General features: G+C 40.8%; 2 protein-coding genes across 2 annotated transcripts; both read right to left on the bottom strand.

The window, feature by feature from the left end:
- Positions 1 to 1256: 1256 nt before the first annotated feature.
- LOC131658121 (uncharacterized) lies at positions 1257 to 1883 on the bottom strand. Its single transcript, XM_058927454.1, has one exon. The coding sequence runs from the start codon at positions 1881 to 1883 to the stop codon at positions 1257 to 1259; it is 627 nt and encodes a 208-aa protein (XP_058783437.1).
- Positions 1884 to 4909: 3026 nt separating this feature from the next.
- On the bottom strand, positions 4910 to 10441 carry LOC131661540 (histidine kinase 3-like). The gene is made up of 11 exons (XM_058931118.1): positions 9012 to 10441; positions 8605 to 8886; positions 8365 to 8534; positions 7931 to 8143; positions 7664 to 7850; positions 7521 to 7572; positions 7193 to 7422; positions 6985 to 7083; positions 5723 to 6879; positions 5311 to 5627; positions 4910 to 5214 (listed from the first exon to the last, which is right to left on the bottom strand). The coding sequence occupies exons 1-10, from the start codon at positions 9486 to 9488 to the stop codon at positions 5417 to 5419; spliced, it is 3078 nt and encodes a 1025-aa protein (XP_058787101.1). The 5' UTR covers positions 9489 to 10441; the 3' UTR covers positions 4910 to 5214; positions 5311 to 5416.
- Positions 10442 to 10664: the final 223 nt, after the last annotated feature.

Genomic DNA, 10664 nt, shown 5'->3' with positions numbered 1-10664 from the left:
GGTCGTCACTCCGACTGAAGGAATGAAGTCTTCTGGTCGGGTGACGGACAGAGCTACTTGCAGTGGTCTACTGTCCGGTGAGTTACCCTCGTCGGAGCTCCGTTGGGCTTCTCTTCGGGAAGGTTCTCCCTTCTTCATGTATTTCGAAAGGCGACCTTCTTTAATCAGAGTCTCGATGGCATCTTTGAGATGTATGCATTCGTCGGTCAGATGCCCGTGGCTCTTATGATACTTGCAGTACTTGGATTTATCGGTCCCTGGTCTGGTGGGGTTTGACTTCGGGGGCCTGATGCTAGAGTTCTTGAATTCGGTGCTTTTGCACTCGGCCAGGATTTTCTCGCGTGAGGCGTTCAGGGGAGTATAGTCGCTGAATCGACCGGCTGGTCCTCGGCGTTCTTTGGCGTCGTGGGACCTGTCGTCCTTCCTTTTCTCATGTCCTCGGCGTGAGCCCGAGTTATCGTGGTTCGAACTGCGGGCGGCATCATTGCCCCTTGAAGCTTTTATCGCGGCCGCTTCGCCTTCTTCGAAAGCGATGAAGGCCTGGGCCTTGTGGAGGAGGGCGTTTATGGTGTGCACCTTCTCGATTTTTATAGCCTTCTTAAAGTCGCTCCCGGGGATAATTCCTCGCTCTAGGAGGTATCTCTTCATGTAGTCGGTCGTCTATACTTGGGCGGCTTCTTTGTTGAACCTGTCGAGGTAGTCTCGGAGAGGTTCGTTGGTTCCTTGGATCACAGCTTCAAGGTTTGCCTCTGATTTCGGCTGCCGACGGGAGGCTGTGAAATGGATCAAAAAGAGTTCCTTGAGCTTGGTCCAGGAGTGGATGGAGTTGGGGGAAGATTTTTATACCACGTCATCGCTCCTTTTCTGAGCGTGGTCGGAAAGATGCGGCATTTGATGGAGCCTCGGACGACGTGATAATCCATGACGGCTTCGATGCTACGAATATGGTCGTCGGGGTCTGTTGTTCCGTCGTACAAGTCCAAGGTTGGCGGTTTTTCCATCCCTCGTGGGAGACGAGCTCTTCGGATGCTTTCGGACAAGGGGTTGCGGAAGTCTTCCTCGTCACTTGGTCCCAGAGAGGTCGAGTGTCTGCCTCGTCGGGATTTCACCTGTGTTTTGCCCGGATTTTTGCGGTTGTCCCGGGGAGGGGAACGCTCGCGGGTTTTCAACACATCTTTGGAGGGGCCTCGGGAATCTCGCTCGGGGGAGAGGCTCCCAGGCCCTGTGGTCTCCGGTCTCTGATTCTTCCTGCTCTTTCATACTGGAGAGCGGGAATATGATCTCTGATGACGATACCTCTTATGAGGGGAGCGCGAATAGGATGGGGAACGCCGACGGTACCTCCTCGGTGGTGAGCGCGAGGAAGAGTAGGAGCGCGATCGGTAGTGTCTCCGTGAGGGGGAACGATACCTTCGCTTCCTCTCTAGCTCGTGAATGCGGTCGCCTTGAAGCCGGAGGAGACGGTTGGTCTCCTGCAGTTCCTTGAGCAAGAGGACGGTGGTGGAGTCGGCTTCCTCGGGGATGTCGTCTTGTTCTTGGTCGCCTTCGTAGTGTACTCTTCGCCTCTCAGAGGTATGGGTGAACGAAGAAGCAAACTGCCCGTCTCTGGCGTCAGTTTCGTTCAGGTTTTGAGCCTGCTCGGGTCCATTCTCGGGTTGAGGCTGCTCGTTCCCACCGTTTTGAACCTGTTCGACGTTCTGAAGTTGTTGTCTTTTGTTGAGTTGCGAGGTCTCATGCCTCTGTCGCCTTTGCCCGTCAGCGGTATGCTGCTGCCCTTCCCGCCGATGCTGATTCGTCCCCTCGGGGGTGGAACCCTCGATGAGCTGTTGCAGGTGGAAGGGATCAGGGTTTGGGACGTTGGTGTTGTTGTTGTTGCCAGCCATGACGATCGCGAATGGATTAGCTTTGATCTTTGTTTGTTAAAGAAGGGGGAGCAAGGTCCCCACAGTCGGCGCCACTGATCGTACCTGATTAGAAGAATCGTTGCTGGCTGCTCGGAACTGAGTCTTCGAGGAGTGAGGAGGGGGTGTACCTGCAAGATACTCCGATGCCAAAGTAAGGAATCGAGCAAGGGAGTGCAAGTACAAGCTAAGAGTAAGAAAGAAGTGAATACCTGACCCTCTAGTGAAAGAGGGTATTTATAGCCCCCAGCGCTGGGCCATGATCTCGCTATTTGGGTTGGATGCCCAGGCCCAATTAGGAGACTTCCAGGTTTCCTGGACGGAAATATCAGAGGTGCGTGAGTGCCCTCTGTCCTGGTTAACCGCTCCGAAGTTTAAGGAAGAGGCGGTCTTTTAGGGACCACGTGGACTCCGCATTATTCGGGGGGTTGGATGTGAAAGAGTCCTAAGAGGAGCAAGGTCCTCGGCGGAGAGTGCTCGCGGAGAGCAGGGTCTTGGGCAGAGAGGATGCTCGCGGGGAGCATCCTTGCCGGGCGTCAGACAGCTTACGAGGAGCATTATGTCGAGCATAGGGGAGACGAGCATTCCAAGTCCAATTGTGGGGCACAGAGGGGTTTGGGCCTCTAAGGTTAAGTGGGCCGAAACTAGATTGGGCCTAGTCTTGGCCCAGTCCAGAACAGTTTTTAAAGAGAAGAGTGAAATATGTTAAGGTTTTCTTTTGAGAGAAACAACAGTTATGTACTGAACGAGACTTTGCTTATATATAACTAAATATCACCTTTCACCATAATTGATAATAAGAACCATGATAAAATGATTAAATTTTACACCACGGTTGACTAAAAGAACCGTGGTGTATACACTACGTATCCCATTTTGTGACGATAAAACGGGAAATTGTTAGAGTTGGAATTCGAACCCTATAATTTCTGATACATTTTATTATGGTTTTTAACTAGAAATTAATTGAAATGCACAGACAATGTAAAGAAGTTTTACACTGTCAGTGAACCACAACCGTTGATAAGTTATAATTGTTTGACTTTTATTTTTAATTTTTTAAAAGTAATACAAATGAATAGTCATGATCTGTTGATGATGTAAAATTTTTTACACTGACAGTGCATAGCAATTAAACTCTTTTAACTATAACCGTAAAGAGATGTCATATAATATATACAAAAAAAGTGTACAAAATCGAATTATTACCACAAATAAGATGAATGTTGTTGTAATATTGTTTTACGCCGTATTAGTGTCTATATTTTTTAATGAAATATCTTCAACAATTGTGTTTTATGAAAATGTGATTGATGTTTGACATGATTTTCAAAAAAGGTTTTCCAAAGTTGACACAAATTAGAATTTGAATAATCAATCATAGTCAACAATCGAAAGCAATCAATAAAATTTGTGATAGATTATTCATTGATTTAAAATCTTTATGAGAAAAGTTTAATTCATATATATTAGAAAATATTATTGTTATTATTAGAATATTATTATTAAAATATTATAGTTGACATTTTTATTTATAGAATAATCAAAATTTTATGGCAGACAAATATGGAAATTAACATTTTATATATATCATTGGGAAATCAATAAAAAGACAACGCTTATAATTCTTACATCGTATCAGCAAGCAAGTAAGCATAGACTAATCCTAATATCAAACTTTAAAACCTAACTCGCCGCTCTCTCCTTTCTAACTCTAACCAAGTTGCCCCAACTTTCTTCTTCTCAACATGTCTGGCGACAACCACTCCTCCTCCTCTCCTACCAAAACCTCGACCTCTTCTCCTAAGTCTGTCACCACGGCAGCAACACCACCTCCTATCCACCCCACGTTCACTGTCTCAAACATCACAAATTTCAACAAAATTACCTTGAGCATCGAAAAAGGCTAGTATAACACATGATTTTAACTCTTTAAAATCCATGTTCGTGTATATCAAGTTATTGATCAAAATATTTTGACCGAACTTACATCCTCTCTTGACCTCAAAATCGCTGATCCTCACCTCTGGCATTGTCTAGATGTTATTCTCCTTCAATAGATTTACGATACTATATTGGGTGTTCTTCTTCACACAATTATCGAGCGCGATAACAACCGCAGAACAAGCATGGAACCGGTTGTTCAATATTTTTTATGACCATAAAAATTCTAGGGTTCGCTACCTAGAGCAAGAATTTTCGAACCTCGGATGGAACAATTTCCTGATTCCTCCACCTACTATCAACATCTGAAATCACTATAAAATCAACTCTCTAATGTCGGTGCTCTCGGATCGAATGAAAGACTCGTACTTCAACTCACCGTCCTCTTATATCCCAGTATATTTGGAGTAAGCATCAACAGAGGACATCTAATATTTGAAACCTAAGGTAGAATCATTTGGGGAAGGTCCCCATAGATCCCTGTATATAAACTCTTAGGGACTAAAATAGGTAGTGTGTGAAGAATCAGAATGTAACTTGTGAGATTTATGATTAAATGGAATGCTACAGCCTTGCAAAACAAGTTTGAGAGCATGAACATTAGGGTGACTTAGTTTTAGGTGCCACAGTTTGGGAGTACTAGAAAGCATACAAGCTGAATTAATACTAGAAAGAGCTTTATTGTTGGAAGAGGGTACTGATGAAACTTTGGCAGCAAACAAACCAGTGAAATTGGAGGAGGGAAACTCATAAGCTAGCAGTGCCAACATGTCCTTCAAGTAAGATGACATTAGATTCCTAAGATATGACAAGGCCTTTTGTCAGCATAAAACTGGAAAAAGACATCATTAGCAATAGCAAGCTGAGATGAAGATTAATAGTGGTGACTAAACATGTGTCAGTCTTGAGACTAGAACTACACCTTAGAACTAACATACTATTATACTCTAATAAGTAGGCAAGTGATGATCATAATTAGCTAAGAGAATTACATTTTTCAAACTCTCAATTCTATTCCATAATACAAGGCAATTCAAAGAAATCCAGAATTTAAAATACAGAAATCGGCCAAAAATGGTGGATCACTCAAACATAATTTTACGTGTCATTTACATGTTCGAAATCCAAAGTGAACCTTATATGACACTGCACGACTAACTAACTACCTTCATTGTTTGTTGTAATTCGCATGAATTTTCTTCTCCCTATTGTGATTCAATCAATCTCATATACATATAATCATATACACTAATACACATAACAAAGTAAGGTGAATAGATACTACTCTAAGTAGTAACATTTCATGCAGAACAGGATGAGACAATTCCAATTTGCAACCAATAAAATTTTGCTCCTATATGTACATTCCCTGCCACAATAAAACCAATATTATAAACCAAGATTCTATAATATGTAATATATTATATATGCAATATGCATTTCATAACTGTTGAACTGTACTTACTATGAGCTTAGGAGATTTATGAACTTATGTATTCACATCTATGACCTATCGAGCAGACGCTGATGCTTCCGCTGTTTGGTTAAGACCAGCGTCGTATTTTTTTTTCTCATGATGATTGGAAAAACTTTGAAACCTCTCTATAAAGCTGTTCTGCTTCAAATGGCTTTGAAACATATCCGTCCATCCCATACTTTAAGCATTCCTCTTGTGTAGCCTGCATCACGTCTGCTGTCATAGCCAAAATCGGTAGATGGACATACAATTCTTGGTTGCTCACGTTGTTTTCAATCTTTCGAATTCGTTGTGTGGCTTCAAACCTATAAGGAAAATGGTTGTATATTAGCTATCTTTGTGTTAATATAGAATGATATATGTTATCAAGACGTTAGAAGAAAGAATTCGAGGTGCATACCCGTCCATTTCAGGCATTTGAATATCCATGAAACATGCATCAAACTGATGAGGCGGTTTCAACATAGAGATGGCTTCTTTTCCACTGCTTACACAAACCACACCAGCTCCATATTTCTTCAAAGCACCAGCGGCTACGGTGCGGTTCACACTATTATCATCTACAATAAGAATCTTTCTCCCAGAGAGAAGATGGTGGAGAGACAAACTCTGATGTTCTCCGTTTCGAGGATTCCCTTTGTTCCCAACACCCATGGCTCTTTGTAGCGAAGCCGCTAGCATACTTGCTCTCAAAGGTTTTGTGACGACTGTTGGATTATGAACACATGAAGTCACAGAAGAACTTACTCTAAAAGAACTAGCAGAATTAACAAGAATAAATAGTTTTGGAGGAATCCCTTTATCAACATCAACAATTTTTTTAATGTTATTCACAAATTGCGATGAAATGCTCGTGTCTCTTTCCCAAACCTCTTGCTCAATCAGGACCATATTGATAGCTACATTCCCATCGGTTACCGTGGACAAACCTTGCTTCAAATCTGGTTTTATTTCAACATGAATTCCAAGCCGTTGAATGTGATATCTCGACACTTTAGCTCGAACGGGTCTTGGATCAATAACTAGTGCAGTCATACCGTTGAACTCCGAGGATGCAGGATGAGGTTGGTTGCTGATTTTCTGAGTTTTAATTTCATTTGAATCAGGACATGCATTGGTGAAACCAGCCGTAAACGTGAAAGTGCTTCCAATGCCCGGTTCACTCGCGAATCCGATTTCTCCCTTCATGAGGCCAACCAAACACTTGCTAATGCTTAAACCAATACCAGTTCCACCATGTTTTCTGGAGATAGATGGATTTACCTGCGTGAATGGAGTGAATATCTTCTCTTGAGACTCTAGAGGAATACCTTCACCTGTATCCTCAACTGATACAATCAAATTGATGAGATCAGTGGAGGACGGGGATGAGAAAGAGCCAAGAGGTCCCTCGTGACTAAATGCTTTGAATCCTTCCCAGCTTCGCCGACCATGAGCAACCGGGGAACCACTTAATGTATCGTCTGTTTCTTTACTGGATTCCCGCTCAACTTCTATTGAATGGAAAACCTCCTCAACAAGATGGATAGTGACAAAGATATGTCCTTTGTCTGTGAACTGCCAAACGATCGCATAATTCGGTTTTCATCATATATATTTTAGAAAAAAATGTGAAAATCACATCCACAAAATGAACGAGTTGAAAGAATACAATAGACTTACCTTAACTGAGTTACCCATGAGATTCGTAATGATTTGTCGAAACCTTCCTGGATCACCTATAAGCTGTTGAGGAACCTGATCTGAGACGTAAACTGCTAACTGTGTTCCGAGAAAAGAATACAACCAAACATGAAAAGCTTGTTAAGTTATGATTCTGAAAATTTCAACAAGTGGAAGCGTGTCAGAAGAATAGACAGATGTATATTACCTCTACTCCTTTTCCTTGAGATTTTTCCGAAAATAGTGACAACACATCATCCATGATTGCTCGTATATCAAACATCACAGCCTCGAGCTCTAGCTTACCAGAATCAATCTTCGCCTGATCCAAAACTTCGTTTATAATTGACACCAGAGCTTTTCCACTGCCTTGTGCAGTTCTGACATATTCCTGTTGTGTTACGTCGAGATCAGTGTCCATGAGCATATTCATCATCCCTGAAAATTCAATTTAAAAACACGGTCACGGATGAAGAAACCATGGAATGGATATACTTTGGATATTCTGTATTCAGAGAGCTGAGTTTTCAACTCACCTAAAACACCGTTCATTGGAGTTCTGATCTCGTGCGAAACAGTAGCAAGGAACTGCAATGTTGATATTGATTCAGCTTCGTATGATTGGTGTAACTTATGCCCAAAAAATCATAATTTAAACGCGACGACGAAAATTACATACCTGAGATTTAGCAACATCAGCTGCCTCAGCTAGCTTTTTAAGCTCGGTCATCTTACGGCAATCCTCCTCTATGGTGGCAATTCGATTCACAGTTGCGTGACATATATGTCCAACAAGGAGTACAATTACAAGGATGCCAAACGATGTACCTAATGCCAACCACGGCCATGGAGGTTTCTGCTTGAACCTGTGTCAGCATCAAACCTTAATATCACAACAGTTCTTAGAAAGCATATCTTTTACTTATTTTGAGATAACAGTTCTTACCTGCAGTGCATCTCATGCTTCCTGAAAGGATCTCCAAAGTTAAGAAAGCTCACATGATAGAACGCATCGCCGGATACATCAGAACCATACATGGGAATTGAATGTGTATGATTTGTTGTATCATACACACTAACAATCACTGTTTGCTTGCTAGCAAGTTGCTGAAGCAATTTCTCGACTAACGATTCTATTTCAAACACCCCGCCAAGATACCTGCATATCAAGTTCATGAATTGTTTAATATGAAGCACAGATATAGACATGGACGCTGACGCGAAGACACTGATAATAGTTTGAGAAAATAGAAATGATTGAATGTAACCACATTTGTCAGTATCGGACACAAACACATATTAACATCAAATACGTTTTCAAAAAAAAAGAACTAGAAGTTAGCTAACACAGATTTAACAAATTCTAAAACTCATACACACCCGTCAGTGGCTTGAATCCTTTCATTCGGGGTAGCATTTGACGGAAGATCTCTCTTGTAGACCGCAAACGTGAGGATAACACCTAGACGGTTTGTTTTCAACAGCCTGAAGGGAGCAGTTAAAACCCCTTTGCCCGATTCTCTTGCACGCAACACATTTTCACGGTCTTCCTGTTGATGAACAAGTTAACAACAATAACGACTAGTAGTACAAACCGTAATTCCACAACAAGAAACTTACCTTTCCTGAAAGCACATCAATAGAAATGACATGTGAAATTGTATCTTGAGCAAAAATGACAGGAGCATATTCTTCATGGATAGGCGACGGTTCCAATTCATCCGGTACATAATCATCCTCATGAACCGGGTTCTGCTCCATCGTATCCATCCTCTTAATACTCCACCCTTGTTGCTTCTCAAATTGTTCCCTTTCAGATTGAAGCACCCTTACAGCATACGCAACACCACTTGTAAGCGGCCTCTCAAAAGCCGTTCTTTCTGTATACTTCGCAAACGTTCTCTGCAAGTCATTACATTCATCCGTTAACATCAATCACACTCCCGATATATCAGCTTCAAACAAAAAACAATACTCAATTGAATCAAATCTTTAACTGCAAGACATTGAAGAGAGATTAGTTATACCTGATCAATGGCAGAAGGATCCTTAGCATGATGAAAAGTCGAGATCAAGATCGACATGGCTTGAATATGATTCATACTAACATTAAATTGATCCTGAAGCATCCTAGCTCTTTCATCACACATACTAGCAAGAGTCTCTTTCCTCTTCTCAGTGGCTTGCAGATTCATAAAACAAAAGATCCACAAAGACACTATACACCAACCCAAAACCCATGTCAACCACAATTTCCTCCACAGCTTTCTCCTAACTTTCTTAAACCCAATACACTGATAATATTGCTGATTAATTCTACACACACTCCCCAAGATCTTCTCCCACCATCTAAGCCACATCTTGCCACCATCTCCTAAAAAACCCATCTTTGTATCCATACTAATGAACCAGTTGATATAAATGATAGATACAATCCAGCAACATAGCACTAAAAGCAGATGCCCCACTTTTAGACCAAACCCAATCACATGAAGCAAACTCATCCACAACAGTTCCAAAGAATCTTCACAAGTTGTGAAAACTTGTGAAGAATGAAAGCTCAATAAATGAAGTAGTAGCAGTGAAGAGAAGATTTCAAAGTGAACAGGAAAGGAACATGAGACATGACAACCTTGTTGACAAGATGCTATCTTATCCAACCAGAATGGTAACACACTAAAATGAAAAACACTACAGTATAGAATATGAAAAATTCACACACGCCTTTAAAAGAATCAAAGAATCATGAACAAGAGTTTCTAATTCCAAACATAAATTGATACTTGTTGTTATCTTGTCAGCCACAAGCTACCAAACCAAGAAGTGGAACAAAAAAAAGAAGGGCCAAAAACAAAACCTATAAAGATTCGTTTTTTAAGCTACCAAATCACTAGTTTTCAATAGTGAACAAAACCCACCTTCACCACTGTCTCAACACTGTTTCTCACCTCAGATTTTCAAAGCCAAGTAACAGAAGCAAAAGAGTGTTCTAGTTCAAGTTTTGAAAGTTTTCTATTGAGGAAGAAAGTGAAGCTTTAAAAGAAAGAACTGATTGGAGAATTTGCAAAAGACAGATAATAAGACTATGATGGCAACAACAAACAATGTTTTCAGGTATTGGCCATTATCTCTTTTCAACTATCCACTTAAAAATAAAAAATATATAAAAAGATAAACAAAAATATTGAATAAATAAATAAATATACTATATAAATATAAACAAAATGCACATTGTTGATATATAAAAAAGTATACTATATAATAAAATAGTAAAGAAGAGAAGAGAAGCAAAAAGGTTGGGTTCCACTTCCACTTAGCAGAAAACAGTGCTTTTTTTTTCTCTCTCTCTCTCAAACTCAACTTTGTTTTGCTTTGTAGTTGTGTTCTCTCACTTCTTCTCACATATCCCTATCCATCCATCCGTGCCACAAGACAAGTTCTACACGCTAAGTCGTTAACTCTGAGCCTTCTTCAGTGTGACTTTAACTTGTTGCATAGCTGTATTTTTTGTGGACAGAAATGACCCTGCATGGAACAAGAATTTCAAGAATAAGTATAAGCTTTTTTTTGTGCGGAATGGCATTAGATACCTCTTACTTTTCCTAAATTGCCATGAGACACAGTATCAAATGCTAAAAGTTGGTAGGGAGTTAATAATAGCATTGTCATATCATATTGGT

This window comes from Vicia villosa, linkage group LG3 (assembly GCF_029867415.1).
Source record: "Vicia villosa cultivar HV-30 ecotype Madison, WI linkage group LG3, Vvil1.0, whole genome shotgun sequence".
Lineage (NCBI taxonomy): Eukaryota > Viridiplantae > Streptophyta > Magnoliopsida > Fabales > Fabaceae > Vicia > Vicia villosa.
The sequence above is the reverse complement of the archived record's forward strand: the minus strand, read 5'-3'. Positions and strand labels throughout refer to the sequence as shown.